We start from the raw sequence: 21,227 nt of genomic DNA on the forward strand, positions 1-21,227 counted from the left end.
CGTACCGAACCGAAAGCACTGTATCGAACGGTTCAATATCGATACGAGTATCGTTGCACCCCTATTTAATATGTAATGTAAAACTGGGGTTTGCAGATTTTGCACTGAGTTTTAAATGACCTGAAAAATGCTTCAGCTGCTGCATTTTTCCTTATGTTCACTTTCATTTGGCCCTTTCTACCAGCCACAAGCAGACCTCTCAGTGTTAGCCAACACTGCTCAGACCTGCCAAAACTTCAGATTAAGTCTAGTACAACCTAAAGGAGGAGTAATAGCTACACAGATTTTACTAAATTGTTACACTCCGGATGCAAAGCAGAAGGACGTCGAGTTAACGCACACGCACTAGGAAGAGATCGGGAAAACACGTGAGTATCAGCAGAGCTGCTGAAGGAATGGTGCCAGTAGCAGTTATAGGACATTACGAGTGGTTTGAGTGAAGATAAAGAAAGGCGTGCATTCAGAGCACACCTGGCCCACCCAGGACGTCAACGGGAAGCCTCAGCCTACGATCTGAGAGCGTGCACTGAAAACCAGTTTAAATCTGTCAGCCTTTTCCTTAAGGTTAAGCCCTATAGAAAAGCAGAGGGTGGTGACACCGTAACCTGAAACTGAACAATTATCCTTTCTTTCTCAACCCAGGTGCTAATCCGATGTCTCTGTGTTGCAGGTGGCTATGTGAAGCGGAACAGGGCGTCAGGTTTCTAATGCTGATTGGGTGCTGTGCTGCAAACCTTATACACGGGGGAGAAACAGAGCAAACAACATGACGAGAGCTTGTAGGAAAGAACCTACCTGTAGAATAAACTGTAGCAGAGGTAGTTGTTGTTAGACACACGGAGGAGACCCTGATGCTGAGGGAGCTGCTGTTATTGTTCTTTTAAGGCATGTTACAATATTGTTCTGTATGTGTGGGTGGTGTGGGAGGAAGTCGCTAACAGACTTAAAGGTAATCACATTACACGCACTGTAACTTTTTTCTGCTTCCTGCTTTCTCTCACCACTAATGCTCTTTAACCACACACACCTGGTCGTCTCCATTTCCAGGTGCGGAAATGTGGGAAACTCACTACATCCTGAAAACCTTTGATTAGTGACCTACAATCAATTAGTGGATCGAGTAGCACACCTGACAGCAAAGTAAAATCAATATGGTATCATCTTACAGCCCTAATGTTTCTCTATAATATATCATATGTCAGTTTTATATTCTTGCAGATCTGATATTTGTTGCACAAGGTCACACACACACCTATAATGTTAAGAGTGTAGTTGGTGTTACTGCAGACGTGCCCAGCTGCATTTTTGGCGCAGCAGTAGTACAGGCCATTATCATCCGGACTGGCATTCTTGAAGGTGAGCGTCCTCTCTTTATTGTTGATCTGATGAGTTTTCTCCGTCAGCTTCACACCGTCCTTGAACCACTGGCATGTCGGCCTGAGAAGCAGCAGGATGAGGAAGAGAAATCGTTCTGAATACCGTCTCATAAACCTGAATTTTGATCTTGAAGTGGGAGGAGACTCACCGGGGATGTCCATCAATATCACAGCGCAACGTGACCAGCGAAGAGTTCTCCATCTCCCTGTCAGAGACGGGTTCCTTCAAAATCACACCTCCGCTCTCCAACCCTGCAGTGATAGAAGAGGCAGAAAAATCCCGTAAGTGATGGAAGGGAGCACAAGAGGACAGGGGGAACAGCTGAGGAGAGGGACAGGAGGAAAAATTGAGTTAAGTGGTCGCCCTGTCCTCATGCGACACATGACGACGCTAATGAGTGCAGCAGGGACGAGGGGAGAGCGGGGAACATCGCTGCGACAGAACTATGACTCCACATCTACCACATTAGTGGGTCAGCTTACATCAGCATACCACAGTCCTGCACTCACCACAGTAATTCAAGTCCTTGAGGCGCTTTCCAAATGAAAAGTTCATTAACTGCTAATAGCGACACTCTGCTGTCAGAGCGGCCCATGAAATAAGGCAGCAGTGAACATGTTGTGACAAAGCACCTGCTAGTTATAATTTTAGAAATCCTTCAATTGTGCGCCCATCAAAAAAAACACAGTTCTTCAAAACTAATTATCTGTGTTTACATTATTGCATCAAAGGAGAAATGAATGCCACAACAACGCGATGAAAGACAAGAAGGCTGATCGCTTGCGTCTCGGTGATAGATGAACAAAAGAACAAAGGAAGAAAAACAGATTGTGGGAAAGTGATCCGCATTAGTCCCATACAAGTAAGCAGGCTTTTGCAGGCAGAAACAAAGAGCACATTAAGGATTTCGCCCAGTACACATGTGCAGATAGTGTGTCAAACCTGACATCAACAAAGCTTTCCTTCATCCTGCTCAAGTCCAAGATTCTTCAACATGTTCAGGTTGGCGAGACAGATAAAAAGTTGTTACATAGAAAGACAAAAGCTAGCTAGTGACAGCTTAGATTTAGCTGCAGTACCATCTTAGCACACCTTGCTGGAATTCCCCTTCTCCCACTGTTGACTACACAAACACTTGGTGTTTACACTGAATGAGAACAAGGGCTAATTGTTATTTACGTGACAGTATAAAGGCTGAGGTATGATGTGCAGAGACTGTGTAAACACTGCGGTTAGTGGGTGAACTCACTGAGAGAGCATGTTTGTTTCGGTTGCCCCCGATTTCTACACGAGTCCGTGGGGGTTTTGTGTATGTATGCTGTGCGTGTATTAGTGTAAGACAACCCACTAACGCTGCGCCATTCCTATGGCCCTTGGCTGAACAGTGCTGCTGCAGTGTGGATCATGTATGAAATATGCATGGTATGAGCCCACCTGAGAGAGCGATGGAGAGGGAGGGAGGGAGGAAGGACGCAGCACCCCTGTGAGGTCACAAGGGGCGCTAGAGGGAAAACTGTCACAATGAATTACTCAGGAACTGGCGGTGCTGTGCAGCCTGAGGGGATCATGGGAAACCATCTCTACAGCAACAGGGCTTCCATTCTCCTTCCTTATATCCCATCTGAGCCGTGCACTGCTCATTACCTCCCTCCTACCACAGACGGCCAACAACAGTGTGTGTGTGTGGAAGCATAGCTCAGCAGTGGAGCAAGTATGTGCGTGTGTTTATACATCTGTTTGTACATGCAATGGTGTATGCGAAACACAGCTGACGATGCTCTGCCTGCGAGCCTGAGTGCATGTGTGCAAGTGTCCTCAAATATCTGACAGTTCAGCAGATGCAAATTAGTTGTGTGTCTCATTCAAGGCCATTCCAGGCAATAGCTCCACTAACTCGAGGAGGAGGAGGTAATGAAGGGCAACTGCACTATCGAGGCCTAAGGCCCGACGCTCAGACCTGTTATTAGCGAACTGAAAGCAGAAAGCGACCCACAAAACCAGACGGGGAGACGATGAATCACTGAAGACGAGGGCGTAAGAAAAAGTTTGACGGAATAACAAGTCTTATTAGTGAGGGTGAGTACGAGTGGCAGTCGGAATAAACGTCATCTGCAAACGAAGCACTGTATCGACTGGGCCGGAGGAACAGGAGAGTGGGTTCAGTATCAGGGAGGGTGTCATCTGAATTCATGTATCAGATGCTCATTTGCATGTTCAGGAATAAAACAGCGAGCAGCACGAGAAATACCAGACGCGCTGTTTGGCTAATCAGAGCCTTCAACAGAGATTTGCAAACAACAGCAGACAACACACTCTGCCTTGTGTATCTAAAGTTTCTACCAGTCCTGACCTATTTTCTTCTGTGGCACGTTAAAACTGATTCTGGCTATCCACTTAATTTTCAGTTTGACCTGGATTTTCTTTCTTTTTTAAACCAGCCTCACGTTCTTACCACTCAGCTCCATTCACAGCTCAGGTTTCTCCAGCTGTCCGCTCGACAAACAGAAGGCACTCTTTCATAACCTATTAGTGGCAAATGCTTCTCCATAATCCCTCTCAGAATGCATGACTAAGTGTTGGAGCGGGCCTGGCAGCTAACGGCATAATTAGGAGCCTATAATTATTATGTTGGAGGCAGAACAGGAAGCGCTATCAACACGGGGATGATAACGGATGAACGTGAGGATATCATCAAGACAGATGATCGGACGGCTCGTTCAGTCATCGCTCTGAAAAGCAGCTGAATGCGTGTCCGTCTCTTTCACTCAGTGAGCTGATTCGTTGCCATAGAGAAGGGTTTCTGCAAAACGGCTGGGGATTTCATTTGATTGACAAAACCATATGGGGATGAAAATAACCAAAACATATGGCATAGTGTCCTAGTATTGTAAACATTGCTATAAAACCAAAAACCCCCCAAAAAACAGTGGTGTGGCAGATTCCAGGGGAAAATTGTTAACTGAGCCAGCTCGGTGTTAGACGAGGTGTCAGATTTTATCAGCTGTGGCTGACAGGGGTCAGCAGGCCAGGCTGCAAACTGCAGGGGAGAGATGCTGCTGCAGCGACAAGACAGAGACAGGAGGAAGGAGGAGGAAAAATGAGACGCTGACACAGGAGCAAAGTCACTCTACAGGAGAGAAGCTGACGGATGGAGCCCGGGTCATTAAACATGAAGAGCTGCGTTTTGTCAGCTCACAAAAGACAGCAAGAAAAAAAACATCCTTCTGTAGGAACTGTGAGAAACGAAATGGGGGGAAACTAGAGCTGTACTCATGGTCTGTACAGACTCTTTAAAAATGTGTCTGCTGAACAAATGTGGGTTAAGGACACACGCTGTGTGACTAAGCCAAGACGGCGTGCGCATGCCTACTCATGCGCGAGTGACTGAATAGGGAGGAAAATGTGTTTCTACTCAATCTTCTCCTCATTGCTGCGTGCTGCTGTATGACACTGACATCCAAAAACACCGTCTGTGTGTGTCTTCTGAAAGCCGTGCCTCCAGGAGCAACAAGCACGCTGACGAAAGCGACGCCTGAGCCCGGTCTCGCCATGGAGACCCAGTGACCGGGCGGGACAAAAGGGTGAAGGGGGCGCGGGGGGGGGGCTAAAACCTCTATTGGTGAAAACAAGAGGGGGGATAATTACTCTGAATAATTCTCAGCTGGCAGGACTTGCCCACCCACCATTGAAAGGAAAAATAAATTAACCCCCTCTCGTCAGTGGGGGAGGGGCGGACGAATGAACTCCAGAAATGTCCCTGATACAGTACATATGGAAAACCCCACCACCACCCCCTACAGTCCACATTCACTACCAAGCACGCAAAGTAGCGTACACATGAGTGAGTGCACGGTCAAGATTAATGCCAGAAGACGTCTACTTTAAAGCTGCACGAGCTTGACCGCTTGTTAAAACTGTATATGAGTGGAAATATGACAACAGCCACCATAGCGTGGTCTGATCCACTTAAAGTGAGCCGGACAGCCAAACGGCAGGTAATGATGCAGAGGTAAACGTGTTGATACGCACACACAGACGTAGCATCCAAAAGTGGTTAGGGATGATTTACTATTGCAGTTTGAGCATCTGGTTGAGAAAAGTGTGCACTAAGCTCTTAAATAACATTGTTTCTTGTTCGTAGATGTTTGTTATCTGAAGCTATGCCTGAGGAATCCACTTATGTGATTTCTTATCAAGCTGACTCAGGCTATTACCATTTTTACAGGAATGGTAATGTGCGGTGCATTAATAACTTCATAACCAGCATCTCAGCTGTGTGCCGGTTTCTTAGGTTGTCTGTAAAAAGTGCCTAATATGATGCTCCAACATAAACCACTGAGAATCCATTCATTCATTGTCATCCATGCATCAAATAGAGTGAACGGGGACACCGTGGACAGGTCGCCTATCTGTCACAGGGCCAACACACAGAGATAATCACGCACACGCTCTCATTCACACCTACGGTCAATTTAAAAATCACCAAATAACTTAGCCAAATGCATGTGTTTGGACTCTAGGAGGAAGCCAGAGCGCCCGCAGAGAAACCACACAGACGCGGGTGAACATGCAAACCCGACACAGAAAGGGCCCAGACTGGATTCAAACCCAAGACCACCTTGCTGTGAGGCAACAGTGCCGCAGACACCGCTGTGTCTCTAGTTTTTTTTTTTGACTGAACAGCGCCCCCAGTGGCAGTCAACAACAGAAAGTCTCTTATAATGACTCCTGTAACATTCTTAACTTTACATCAAAATCACATGTTTACAGTCTGGTACCAACAAAGTCTGTGCCCCAATTTTTGTGAGCTAAATTCAGGTCTTTAATTGGTCCGTTGCTCAGCACTCTATGGCAGTTTAGATGTAGCTTGCTAACTTAGCTTGGTAGCATTAGCAGACAACTTAGCAGCCAGTTCTCGCATCCAAACGTACGCACAGACTTCTAGAAAAATCTATTTACAAAAGCAAACTAATGTTTATTACGATCGATGTGTGTCATGAACCGGGACCAGACTGTGCAGCGTCAGCGCTCACGTCAAAGAACGGGCACATTTGTGTGAGCCCGACTGCTATCTACACCGATCAAAAAGGTACGACCACTCTTATATAAACATTTCCACTGTTAAATGAGTTCAGCCTATTTATATTGCATGCCCTTCCTTTCAAGAAAACTATGCCTTGCTTTTCCAGTGCGTGGGAATGTTAATGGCTTGGCAGATAATGCAGTTTATTCTGCTCTGGAGAACTGGTGCTTCATGTCTAACTTGTTTCTTTTCTATTAAGTCTGTGGGAGTAAGTCGGTTGAGCTTCATTCACACACTAGATCATCTTCAATTGCAACACATGTGAGCGGTTCCCGTCAGATCGGACAGGGTTTGGGAAAAACCGATGGGCCTCTTTGGTCTTTTGGCTACAACTGCAAGCACTCAGAGAGAGACGGTGCTCGACATCACACGCCTCAAATATCCACTTGTGGAGACACATCATAGAGAGGGAGTTAAACCGCTGCTCTCTCCCTCCATCCGTCTCTCAGTTTACAACTAGGAGGTCTGGACACTCATCTGTTCTTGTAATCACCCTTTGAACAAGCACCATCACAGCAAAGACAAACCTCCAGGCTGAATGTAGCAAGAGAGGGGAACATATTCCAGATGGAATCATTTTTCGCCCGCTTTGCCTGCTTTTTTTTTTTTCCTTTCCCTCCTTCTACCATCACTGAAAACTCTGTTTGTATGACACAAAGGCTTTACAGTAACAACTGGTACCTGAGGGCCTCTGACGAGACCCAAACAAGGTTGTTATTTATCCCAAACAGAGCTGTGCAGAATTTCCCGGCTTCCTCTGCTCTGAAACTTAAGCGGGTCACTGAGGTTTGGTTATGAGGCTAAATAACAAAATTAAGACACTAGCGTGCTTCCCCTTAATTTGACAACACATTTAGAAGGTGAAGATGTGAAAAGCATGACACAAATAAAAACAACTGGAGCAGACAGACCTGTGCTAATCTAAACTGAAATAATTATACTGCTTTAAGGTGAACTAGACTGTTCAGTAATTTCCTGACAAAAAGCCCTTTGAGAGTATGGGAAAGAGAGTGTTACACAACGGAGAGGAAAGACAAGCAACAAAAAAACACATGCTTGGTGGCGCACATATCCAGTTTCCTATAGAGAGGAGAAGCCACGAAGAATAAGGCAACAAGGTGGAAACATTCCTTCAGCTTACACTACCCCGTCATCTTATACTGCAACTTTTGTTTGGCTTTTTTGATCCAGAAACTGGATGCACACCCTTGTTGCCATTATGAAACCCTGTCAGTTGGTAATTTTCACTTAAGAGGGTTGTTTTATTTCCTCCGTCAAAGGAAGGGAAAATGGCCTGAAACTCAACACTCACACTTGATATTGAAGGAGGCGTTGTTGGAGTGGAGCGCTTCTCCTGTGGCCGTGTTTTCCGCAACGCACTCGAAGTTTCCTGCGTCCAGCCGCCGATCCACGGCGCTGAATTTGAGGTTGCTGCCCTCCTGGAAGCGCCTCTCGCTGTTCTCCAGGGGCTGGCCGTTGTGAAGCCAGCTGTATCTGATGTCGGTCGGATCGCTGACCTCGCAGCGCAGCATGGCGCTGCGGCCGTGCAAGGCATCCTGGGATTTGGGCTCCTTGGTGAACTGAATGGCAGCGGCCTGGATGGACAGAACTGGAAAGGAGGAGAAAAGGGAGAAAGAGGGGAAAGTCAGATTAGAATGGGGCTGCTGTTAACGTTTTACTGCTTTTTCCGTTCATTAAGTGTATGCCATAGCAACCACTTAGCCCTGTGGAGGAATGTGATGTTTAGACAATAATGGCTAGCTGTGAATTATTTTCTCGTAAAATCATCAGCCTCTGCGCCGGGGGAAAATACCTTCCCTGTTAGATAGACTGTGATGTGAGTGGGTGCTCTGACACTCAAACATCACACGCCCACGGTCACATGCTGTCATCAGCTCAGGAAGACGTGTCTCTTAAATTAGACGTGATGTGCTTCGCACACAAAGACACAGCCTCACGTACACTTGAATCTTTTATTGTCCCTCGTGGTGCCGCGGACAAGATTTGTGTGTGAGACATGTTTTATGCTCTACTAATCCACGTCTCAGAAGATTATCGGTCCGTTCAGTTTTGTTTCGTGCTCTCAGTTAAACGTGAAAGTACCGTTGTAGCACAAATCACAAAAGTCTCTGCCAAACAGACGGAGGAAACAGAAGACAAAGCCGACCCACTGTTTGTATACTGTTGTGAAGCATATGTGAAATTTGGATTCATCACTTTATAAGACCTGTTTGCCTCTGATTTTTAGTCCATTTCTTTGTAATTCATCATACAACAGGCTATTCAGTGGTTTCTTCACAGCCACCCTCCCACTGACGCCATTCCTGATGTGGCTGCAGTCAACAGTAGATGGACCAACACTAAAGGGCCAGACTGATGTCTCATGTCATGAAACAACATTACTTCCAGATGCTGTTCATCTGCTGCAGATATCTGTAGGTCACCCACTTTCCTGAAATTATTTCTTCAAATTAAGTGTTTTTGTAACATCCAGTTAGTAACAAAATGCCTAAAGATACAAACATTTGTTTAGATCTGCTACAGCTTCTTGTGTACTCTGCTTGTCCAGCTTCCTCAAATTTTTTTTAAGGGCATACTGCACACCGTTGTTGACATATGCAGACTTTTCAGCCAATAGTTGACCAGCATTTGTCACAGATTAAACCCAAAAAAGAAAGATTAAGTGTTTTTGTAACTGCTGCTAGTAACAAAGTGCCTAAAAATGTTTTTTTGCTAAGTTGATTGTTATGTATTATGTGTAGACACAAGACTTTTTGACAGTACAGTTGGTCAAGTTAAAACGAACACACTGATGCTAGCACTGCAGCAATGGTCAGTATCCTACAGCTTATGTATATATAAAATATTTTATGACTTTATACAGATTCAGATCACGAAACTTGTGTCCCACAGCTGGTAGTTTCTACCCTCATTTAAATACAGTCATGCATATCCTTACCAGACTATTGTGTCTACCTCAGAGTACCAACATCATGGGAAGTATTTTTTTCCTCTCATTCAATTCAGTTTTGTTTATACGGTAAATCTCGGTTCACTAATATGTTTTTTATGACAAACTACACTCTTTATTGTTGGCAAGTGTAAACATACAGATGACATTATCAGAGTGCACCTGATTTAAACTCAGCAGCTGCCTACAAGTTTGAACAACCACCATAATGAAACACTTATCAATAGCCATCTGCAAAGGTTGTCGAGGCAGGCCCTCATGAGCCCCGTATAACACAATGTTATCCTGCCTGTCTGGGGTTTGTTATGATAAGTAACGGTCCACCACCAGAGTCGATTAACCATACCTACACCTGTGTGACGGTGTGTGTATCTGCCTGTGTCTGGCAAGAAAAAAAAGGGAGATCTTTCAATAAAGTTAAATCAAGGAAGATGTTGATAATGAGCCAATGAAATGCTCCCATCTTTGACCCTCTAACATGCCACCGCTCCTGTCCTGCAGGTGGTTAGCGCTGACAGGCGGGAAAAGACACAGCGAGTTAGAAAGGATGGTCAAACAAGACTTCCATTCTGGTGAGCCCACAGTAAGGTTCAGGTTCAGTGTAAATCAGATTGCCTTATATGGCCACAAATATTACTTACTACAGGCAGCATTTCAAAGAAAACAGTGTGTCAGCTTAAGTCATGGACTTTTATTTGCATCAGCAAGACCGAAATCAGAAAATTCCATCTAAATGTTACATGAAAGGTGGGCAAATAGCCTTCAATTGCTAGGAAGGTTGTGCAAAGCACGCTGGAAAATAAACTTGTCTCTCCAAGGCTCAAGCGTGCCGACTCTGACAAGGTCACGGCACCGCAGAAGATCAGAGAAAAGATTACTCGTAGAAATGCTAAGCAACAGCTCTCAACACTGACATCAAATAAATTGAAGCAGTACTTCTTTAAAATCCAGAGAAAAACAACTGAATATTTGAGACCATCGTATAAACCTTTTCGGTCGCCAGTAAAACCTCGGCTCTGGCTACACCTTTATCAGCTGGTTAAAATAGCTAAGAATGGAGGGCTCAATGACTGTATGCTTTCATTTTGTCATTTTCCATTTGAATAGACTCTTGTTTTTTTATTCTTCTTTGGGGAATCTATTTTTATATAGACGACTTCATCGGTTCTAGCAAAGACACCAATGGCCCGATGATTGGCTTTTACTTTATCTCGAATCAAACCTCGAATCATTCCTCCATGACCAGCTTCTGCATAATTTTCACTCAGTTTTTGATATATGATCACATCTACTTTTCAGTTTTTTCCTCGTGACTTCGTGCCAGACATAATAATCATAAGAAGTCACGCTCTTATACTATTATTCAGGCAAAAAAATATTATTGAGCAAAAATACTTTTATTGTATTTCTTTCAGCTTCTGAAATGTATGATTTCTTCTTTTTCACTGATTAACAATTAATAATATTTTGACATAGTTAATAAATCATTTCCCACAGCCTCTGAAACGAGCTCTACCATGAAGGTTCCCCATGATTTATTGCACAAAGGGTTGTAACAACTCCTCGTCTGTATAAGCAAATGGTCTCCAGCAATTCTCCTGTGGGACTGAGAATTTGTTCCATCTGTGCAAAACTGGGATAAAAGGTAGCAGATGGGCTGGAAACACCAGCGAAGTCATCCTCGCCATCCACCTCAGACAATCTATGCTCGCAGACAGCCTTCCGCCTCCGTGCCAAGCCTACAGCTGGGGTGCGAGGTAGCATGCCAGCTTCCATCACACCGAACCTCCTCTGCGCAGCAATGTTACGAGCTTTGGCGGAGGCACGCGGTTGATGGTTTCATTTGAGATGCTCGCTGACAAACAGCGCGAGTTTGTGAGTTTAGAACCACGCAGACGCAGAGGGAACGACTTCCGGAAAAATTCCCGGCAGATAAGGCGCAGACAGATAAGGCGTTTTCACATTCCACGGAGTGACAGACGTGAGAGTGAGGTGGGTAGAGTGAGGCGCGCCAGTCTGCCAAGTTTACTGTACTGAACAAACAGAAGGTGCCGTGACCTACATCTATCAAGCGCGCTCCAATCCTGCTTCTCTAAACTGGCGCAGAAGAGCAGACTTCAAGGGCACACGTGCACAAACAGTATAAACACAGTCATGCACACAAAGCATCACAACTGCCATCCCTGTTCTTGTCTTTTACCTTCACTTTACTCACTCAGGAACCCAAATTTCACTGAAGTTGTATCAGTCTGGCCAGATCGACACAGATAATTTAGGTCACGCTTTTCAGCGAGTCACAAGAGGGCTGCAGAAAAGAGGAATGCTCGGATATTCGCTGTGTGGCATTTGGGATAGATAAGCAGGGTAAATGCTATCCAAACTCAGACTGAGGGCCCTTCAAAGAGAGAGCAGTTGAAAGGGAGAGTTGCAGATAAAAGGCAAAGAGAGTGAGACTGAGGAACACAGGACGGGACTGTTCTTATGACAAAAAACATTCAACACAAAGAATGCTGCGACTAGCAATGTGCCATCAGAAGCAGTGAGAAGGAACGTCACACGGTGGCAAACCTGCAAGTAAACAACGCACCACTGTCTTTTGGTCAAGATGCAATTAGCAAAGTTTTAACAAACCAATATATCCATTAATGACGCATTAGTGTGTTATTTTGGTTTAGACCGCTCGTTTGAACAAAAAACTACATTTTATACTCAAGTTTTCATTTTAAAATTTGCTCATCAATAAAAGTTCTTTTCACTCACGAACTCTGTTCAATTTCTGAAAAATAGTTTGGGATATGTTTCCCAAAATTTGTGCAATTTCTGTACAAACAAGCCGGGATGTTTTCAACGAAATTCTTTCTCATATGAATCACACAGAAGGAAACGGTCCGCTTCACACATGTTCGCCTTACTGGAAACGCTCTGTGTGCTTCAGCTGAAGGAGCTGCCTGATCAGCAGCACACGTGACATTCACTCACAAACACTGGATGAATATTTGGTGCTCTGTCATCACATCGAGATCACACGTGTCACGCATTTGCGTTGCCATATGACTGGAAAACCTCGGAGTTCAGGAGCTGCAGTGTATGAGTGAAACAAATTCTGCATGTCCTGACACATGGAGAAGCGTAAACAGTGTTGAAAAACTGATACCTAAAGTTTCTACTATTCAAATTTCAAATACTTTTTTTTAAGCTAGAAAGCCATTAAAACAGTGAAATGCCTTTCAGCCCGCATCCACAAAAAAACGCCTCGGCTTCGATACCGATCAGCAGCCCAAAAAACTTGCAGCACTGTTAATATTTCACGTCAATCACAGCACATGGGTGTTTTTGACACATTTCAAAACAATTCCTCAGAATTCAACTGACGTATCTGGAAATAAGTCGGACGAGACAGAAACTGGGTTAAAGATATAGCAGGAAACTGCTGAGAGGGTGAAATATCTGCACACGGGGATTCGCCTCTTCAGCTCACTGCACTGCCGACCCCATTAAGCCTGGCACGGCTGTCATGGCTGTCAGGTGGGAGTCGCCTTTAAGTCAGCCTGACAGCCAGAACCCACCATAATAGGTTCATCTGAAACTCACCGCCTCCTTTCTTTCTGTCTCTCCCAACTTTGTTTGCTGGCACTGACAGGCAGGGCTGGCCGAGCCGATTCAGTTTTCAAGAACAGATGCAAGATGCAGACGGAGGATGTGTGGGCAAAATCAGTGTTCTAATAACACAATCTAATGAATACAAACAAGATTTCACATTTCTGCATTTAAAAAGAAAAATGAATTCTTTGAGATGAGCAGCATCAGAGATGTTATCAGTGAAAAAACCTGCGATGAGCACTGTGTGTTTCCACCAGGCCATCACACACACCACAATGTTATCTCTGAAAGTTTCCTCAAACATGCCTCTGCAGGGTGACGACATCCAAGGATGACACACGAGCCCGAGGCTCCATGAGGTTAAAGAGAGACACACACAGGAGCCACAAATACGTGGCACCAGACACACACCCACTGTGGGAGCTCGAATAGCCCCATATGTGTGCGGTTTAACAGCTTCTCAGTGGACCGTGTCAAAGCCAGACAGCTGCGCTGAAATGTTTGCAAATGACAGGACAGCAGAACAAGGAGCCTTGGAGTCGCAGAAATGAGTGCTGCTGACGGCGCGTGAGACAGTGATTGGAGCGTTTGACATTAGACATTAATCTCAATCCTTAAAGTGACACGCATATCGCAGAGTCTCAAACATTCAACTGCAGCTGATACGCTGTATCCAAGCAAAACACTGATAAATATTTAAGAAGTTAAAGGTTCTGTAATTCAGCCTGTTTGCTATTAAAATATACAGTGAGGTGAATATGTCCTCAGAAATGTCAAAAAATAAAAAAGGTAAACAAAGGTGATCAGCAGGTGATGAATTATTTAGTATTTAAAGTATTTTAATTATGCTTTTCTTTCCAATCCTTATTTATGTGCCCTCATTTCTTTTAAACACAGCGTGGGAGTCCCAGATGTTTCTGACTCTCCTCTGCTCTTTCTTTCACCACGTTTGAAATGAAATAAATGGTGCCATGTTTGTGTCTGTCTGTGCATTTGACTACGCAGAGCGAAGGAGTGTGGGCACGCATGTGTGCAGTCTTCAAATAAATCAATCAAATGTGTGCGCAGCCTGACGGTGACACTGAATGTTTAAGAACTGGCCTGAACAGGCAAAGGAGTGACAGCAGAGTTCAGCATGAAGGGGAACAGTATGAAAAAACCTCAAAAGATTAAAAAAAAAGGCACTCAAGAAAAGCACAGTCAAAGGCTGCCGCTGACAGTTTACAAAGCTTTTAAGACTCAGATTCACTTTACTTTATAGAATTTAGTACATATAGTATGACTTCTTCTGGAGGCTGAAAGCTGTGCATGAGCTCTGCTATGGTAGTCTCTTAGGTTTCAAGCAGGGGACTAAGGCAGAGAAGGGCTGTGTACATAAATAGACTTTATTTGTAATCACATGTATAATAATAATAGGTTTTTTTGTAGGTTGACAGAGGCTTTGGTCAAATAATAAAACTGGACACACACAAATGCATTAGAGCTTCAAAGTTGGGTTGCCATGGCAATAATTGTGGTCTAAATATTGAAAAGAAAAAAACCTCCTGTGATTATAATTTTTGCAATATTTGAGCATCCTTTGCAGAGAGCAGAGCACCAGGTGTGCCCAATGCTCGCACTTCTTTACACTACGAGTAACTAATTTAAAGCACCACTTGGTAACAAAGAGTCCATAACCCATGAAAACGGCACTATCTAACGTGATCACTCCATTTTCATTACTCCATCCTCTCCCAAATCGCAATATCTACATAACCCAATTACGGATAAGACCTGCAAGACTGCTGATAACATCAGCCCTCCCAGCTCAAGCAGCACACGCCGACAACAAACAGTGAAACTTCAAAAGAGTACACCAAAAAAAGAGGGGGGGGGAATAAAAATAAGACTCCGTCTGATTAATAATTCATGACTCCAAAAGTTCACGTAAGATCTGAAAGTAGGTTTAACATCTTATTCAGTCAATGTCAGTCGGGAGGTAAGACAAGCAGCACTGCAACAAGCACAGACTGGAAAAAGATGTCATCAATTTTTCAGGATGCAAAAGATGGCACGCTGATGCAACTACTCCCTCTTTAAAAGCATCCACTTTAGTAGGTTCAGTCCCCGCAGCCCTGCCATGGCTACACGAGTAAATATGGCGATGCTGCACACGGGGTGTCGGGCCTGTGGTCATTTTTACAGGACAAAAAAAAAAAAAGCAGAAACAAAATCAGAGGTGGATGACTGTCCTCATCTTCAAGCTGGGGTTATGAATACAAACCTACAGCAATCCATTAAACCAGCCAGACATGCATGCCAGCAGTGGGGAGAAGACCATACCTTATTTGCTCTGAAATTTAGCAGCTGCTGCAGATTCCTACTGCTTCACTGGAGTGATAAACTAACAAGATTAGCTTTCCTATTAGGCTGTATGTCAAACAGAGCAAAGGAAGAAGATGTTCCTCACTGTTATGAGAAGAAAGACAGATGCAGAGTGTGGCAAACACAAAACAGAAACCTGCACACAGTATCTGGAAAGAGCCTCTGGGCTTGAACCTAAACACCGTTTAAAGTATCCATGGCACCAAGTGATAAAAGTCGACTTTTCCTGAGCATAAGCAAAACACTTGGGAGAAAAATCTGATCTTTAAGAAATCTCAGGTGACCTCATTAATGACTGGCATGCTGGGATCACACATGCTGATAACCATCTATCAGAGTCCAGGCAAGTGTGTTTTTACAAGCTGTAGTAAAACCTCAGATGGAAAAGTGTGATAGCTTCTTCCTCGGTTGGGTGGACCGAGATGTCAGAACGATCAAATGGAAAGGAGAATAAGTGGCAAAGTCATGGGAAGCTCTGACGCCCACTGACAGAACTTTCAATGCCCGTCAACAAATTACTTGATTTGTGTCTGTGTGTGTGGGTGTGTGTTTTTCAGTTTTCCACTGGCTGCCTGACTTAAAACCGGCTGGCAGAAGATCTTCCCTAAAAACTGACTTTATGGTTTATTAATAAGTGCTGTGGAAAAAAGGGAAGAGAGAGCACGAAACAGGTAAGGGAGGGTGATTAATATCTTGTGACTTATATCGTGACAGTTTAAATTCCCTGTACGTCTCAGTCATGCATAGCTGGGTTGGAAAATGTTGATCACGGACAAATATCGGCGTTTTGTTTGCGGTGATCCAGGAAATTTCAGCTTCAGTGATTTCTTGGCCAATATTTTAACATTTCTGTCTGTCAGCAACAGTTTCGTCTTCTCCAGCGTGAACGACGCAGAGCGATCGCCCGTACACGGAACAGAAACGCCGCCAAACCAAGAGGTCAGGTTGCCTTTTTGAACTCGACAGGAGTGAAGATAAACAAGATCGAGTCAGACCAGGAACGACTTCCCTGTCAGCTCACTGAAACGCGAGTGACAGATATGCACGCTTAACTGGGTGTAAATGTCCCGGATTTATTTATTGCAGAAAACTCCAGAAACGAGCACACAAAAAAGGTCAACAAGCACAAGAAATATATTCAAGATCTGCTGTGAAGCGACAAAAAACATCTGATTAACTGGACCCTGCAGATAAAGCCGATTTAAATACAAGTTAAGCAGTTTACTTTTCCATAATGTTTCTCTCAACGTGAACACAAACCTCAGAGTGATCACGTTTTCTTAAAAGGCAGCTTTCAGTGTTCAACCCCAGTCATTACAGAGGCTCCCAAACTCCATCAAGTCAAGATGAATCAAAGTAATACAAAAGGATAACACCCTGCTGACTCTTTCCATTAAATCCACAAAACTGACCCCAGGTAGTGTTTTATTCTCTGCGAGGTGCACATCAGCACAGCGCTTTCATGCGTTTATTCATCTCCTTTAATTGAAAACCATCTTCAAGCAGCCAAGCCAGCCTGCCCTTTTACCGGTGACACTCGTATGCACGCGCGCTACCTAAATTCAATCGCTGCCATTATTGTACCGGGTAATTGCCCTGTGGAAAGGGTCTCTCTCTGCAAAGGGGCTTGCTCGTGTGCAAAGAGAGGGCTCATTATAAGAAACCTCGCTGAGATCCCTATCGGTTCGTGTGTGTTTCACTCCATCTCGTCGCTGACGGCAGGGAGCGAGCACGGCACCAACTACACAAAGAAACCCCCCCCCCCTCCTCCCCAACTTATTACCAGGCAACACTGGCATGGCAACCGGGATGCAACCTCGCCAGGTAGACTTGGTTCACTCCTTCCATTATATAAAAAAAAGAGAAAGAGGAAAAAAAAGAAGCTTCTGAACTGATTCCCATTTTGAAAATTCTCGAATATTTTTTCACCAAATTATTCCAGATGACAGAAATTAATTTGTCTTAGAGAAAAAAAAGAGGGCTTGACAGAAGTATGTCACCTCTCCTATGCAGCAATGAAAAGCTCTCTCATCACTTCTAACGAGCCGCTGCTTGCCAACACAGCTCGCTCTTTCAAATGAAGTACTCCATATGGTATCCATGACAGGAGAGACAAAAAACAACACTCAAATGGCAGTGTGAACAGGAGAGAGGGGGGTGCATGAGCCATAAATCTCTTAATAAGCACACTGGGAGGCGGTCAGCAGCATCAAAGTGTTGGCTATGCCCCACCCAAACATTACTCCAACAGTGTTTTAATAGGCCACACAGCATCACTGCCTCATTATAGTCATACCAGGAGGCCCGAAGCACAATTCAGACTGGGACGGAGGATGCGGACTAGTTTGGGGCATCATGCGGAGCTCCATTTGCAAAAAGAAACCTAATCATGGTTTAAGTAGGAAAAATTATCTGTGTCTGTGCAAAAATCTTGAGCCAGACCTCATTTTGTTGTATTTTGCTTCCAAGCAGCCCAATTCTCCCCTGGAAGGGGAATTGGTTCTGTTTGTTTGTCTATCTGTTAGCAGTCTAGCCTCCAAGATACCATTTTAAATTTCGTGTGATAGTAGATACCAATAACAGCTCGAGCTGATTTCATTTTGGTAAAAGTCAGGTCACGGTCACGGTCACACCGAAAGTGAAAAATCAATAAAAATGTTATATTACCCACAATTTTTTTTTTTTTTGATGGATCATTTTCAAACTTCCCAATAATATACTAGGGACATGCAAGTATCGAGGTTGGCTTTGACCTTTATTGCTAGTGCCCAACGTTGCAACCGCTTATACATAAAATACAAACACACAAAGAAGTATACCTGAATTTACAAGCCATTTTAAAACAAGCCACATGTAACAGATGTTATCATGATTGAAACAGTGTTGGATCATCTTGACAGGACACAAGAAAATGCAACTAACATTCAAAAACCTTTAGGAAGCCTTAAACTATTCCTGAAGACTACTTTAATTATAAGAAAGCTGTGCAAAAAGTTCAGGCTGTGTTGAAGGTCATAACAACTCTATTTTTGCCTTACACGCTTATTTACTGCCCTTATTATTTTCCTAGCAAAACATAAAGAAATGATGGCTAGCTTTGCACAGCACTGCATATTCAGTACAGTTTAGTTCTAGGACTAAAACAAAGTGTTGGAATTCAAAGGCCTGTCTTCTTCCCACTCCACTGCTGAGGTTATTTAAATATTACCACAGTATAACGTTGTAAAGCGATTCCTCGTTATCATAGGATGTGTAAACAGCCGCAGACTGAGACTGATCGGTTTGCTTTATGGCAGATGCAGCTCCAGTATGCAAAGAAGCCTTTCAAAGATGATGTGTGCCACGTCGCTCATCGCCCCCCTCGACTTCATCCCTCGACACCCGGCTTCATAACTGTCATGCTGCATCTAAAATAGAGACATCTGAGCACAGCCAGCTCTCACCAATTTTCAACACCCACTCATAAAAGGCGGGCTGTTGAAACACAGGCAGCCTAATGCATCTCTGCGAAACCCACACGTTACCGAGGACAGAGCGCGAGCCAGCAGAGATGGAGGGGAAGAAAAGAACGAGCTGTGATAAGATTTTAAACAATCTGTCTGCAACGCCCACATGATGACGACGGGGAAAAACCTTTCAGACAGTTCACAGATCTCGTCGTGACCATGAAAGCGACCTTGGGTGTTATTACCCATGGTGCACAGCGACCTGGAGCCACAGCCGTCCCCTGCAGCTGTGCTCTTGGGAGACAGAAAATATGGGAGCAATTATTAGATTAAGACGGATTAGGCTTTGCTCAGGTAAAGTAGGTTGGGCCGTTTTTGTCTCTTTGGTCCTGAAAAACGCGGCGGTAATCCAGTAAGAACACTTTTTTTAAAAAATACTTGAAACGGGCTGGAATTTTTCTACTTTAAGTACAGAAACACAACAAAAGGCTCTCCACGCGAGCATGTGAAAGCCTACCGCTAACGGTTTACGCAATAAGTGCTCAAACTATCCTGCAGGGGTCATGGGCAACATCACCACAGAGTTATCAAGCGAAACACAAAGCAACGGTAATGTCAAACATCTGGGGTCACCGTCAATATTTTTCCTGAAGTATGAGCCAAAGATGGAAGATTAAGTCACAGCTGAACAGAGGAGCTCGGCACTTTGCAGCCAGGCTAAACACGCAGGTCTGATAGACGTTGCAGACAAAAAGAGCCTGCTGTTTAGGTGGGAGTTTGAGAACTGAAGCTGGCTTCATGGTTAAATCTGGCTCTGCAGGCCTGTGGATGCTGCAGAGTGATGTGACAGATAGGAGATAAAACAGAGTTTGAAGAAGTGGGATGCTCTTTCCAAGTCTCCGTCTTCTGAAATGTGATCTGTGATGAAGGATAACCTCGGCGGATTAAAAACAGAGAAGAGGGGAAAGAAAAAAGAAAAATACCCTGACTATACAAGCCAAAGCCAAACATGCAGACTTGGTGCAGAAATCTTATATAGTGCAGGAACAACACAATATGTCTCCAGATTGACAGGAGCTGCTTTTCACATCAGTCGTAATAAACGATGGCTCCCCTTGCTGGCTCCAGCAGCAGATGGGCGCTGAGTTCTCGACTGCCTGTGCCAGCCCCGTCCTCTGCAGGCGGCTCTGGCTGATGCCTGCACCTCGGCTATGTCCAGACATCCGTGCCAGCCAGGAATGTGGTGGTGGCGCTCTTCGGTACGCTGGCAGACGCCCCAGCGCAGATGAGAGCGAGCTGAGATAAGAAGGCTTTCGTGCTAAAAAAGAGAAGATGAGGGCCTGAACGCTTGTTTTCCATCAATCTGCTGACAGTGTATATTATGGCTGGAGTCTTTGGGGACTTTTGGCTTCATAAAGGCGAGAGCACAGAGTCTGCTATAGTCATTACTCTATCTCGCTTCGAGGAGGACCGGAGATTGTGTGAGGATATAACCCAGTCCCCTTGACGATTGACGATTTCATTCTAGGTCAATTCAATTTCAGATTCCGCTACAACGTCCAACTGCTAATATGCTAAGCATGACAATTAAAATAAAAAAAATAAAAAAGGTTTGAAATAAGAGTCTTCTGTCATGGCAGCCTCAGTTACATGATCTAATGAGGCAAACTGCAGAGACGAAATGAAGGAACTCTTAATGATAGATGGATGAATGAGCATGCCCAGTTTTAAGAGTCGGATTCTTCCAGTCGCTCAATGAGGCTCCAGAGGACAATAACTACTCCATTAAACCTCCGTTTCTCTCCTGTTTTGTTTTGCTGTCTCTCTCCATCACACTATTACAGCACATTTGCCACTGACCTTCAGAACTGTATTTTAAAAGCTTCCTGGATACTTCTGGAAAAAGGCTATCTGCATTATCCTCGTGGGTTTTTTGGTTCTAGCACGTGGACTCACATGCCTGAGTGAAGCAGAGAGAGGAAAGAGTGTGTGTCTACCTTTCTTATTTGATTCACAAAAACAGATTTAGGACATGGATGGCCCATGGGCTTCTCTGGATCTTCCTTTCTTTGCTTTCCTTCACACACACACAGAGATGTTGATGCTGGCAGGAGGGAATCAAACAAACCTGGCAACTAGGCTGTTTCCAGCTAGTTGCCAGTCAGCTTCTGTGGTGTAGGTTTCCTGGCAGAGCTTGGCTGGGGCTCCAGAGCGGGATTAGTGCAGTCACCACAAATTAATTAGCCACAACCTTCCTGGACAGACGTCTACTGTAAGTACAGTAACTGGCGTTTCTCGTGCTGTAAGAAAAGCCTCTGTGACTCTGGACCACATGGGTGCGAGAATGTGCTTTTTTAGAAATATGTTGACTCAGCAAACACTACAG

General features: G+C 44.4%; 1 protein-coding gene across 1 annotated transcript in view; it reads right to left on the reverse strand.

The window, feature by feature from the left end:
- ptk7b (protein tyrosine kinase 7b) overlaps positions 1 to 21,227 on the reverse strand; it is an 81,380-nt gene that overhangs the window by 22,370 nt on the left and 37,783 nt on the right. The window contains exons 2-4 of the mRNA XM_005927142.3: positions 7,773 to 8,069; positions 1,526 to 1,628; positions 1,253 to 1,437 (exon numbers count right to left, since the gene is read on the reverse strand). Of these exons, the coding sequence (XP_005927204.1) occupies positions 1,253 to 1,437; positions 1,526 to 1,628; positions 7,773 to 8,069 (585 nt within the window). The remainder of the gene's footprint in view (positions 1 to 1,252; positions 1,438 to 1,525; positions 1,629 to 7,772; positions 8,070 to 21,227) is intronic.

Source organism: Haplochromis burtoni, unplaced genomic scaffold (assembly GCF_018398535.1).
Source record: "Haplochromis burtoni strain Fernald_Lab_line unplaced genomic scaffold, NCSU_Asbu1 Contig_96, whole genome shotgun sequence".
Taxonomy (NCBI): Eukaryota; Metazoa; Chordata; class Actinopteri; order Cichliformes; family Cichlidae; genus Haplochromis; species Haplochromis burtoni.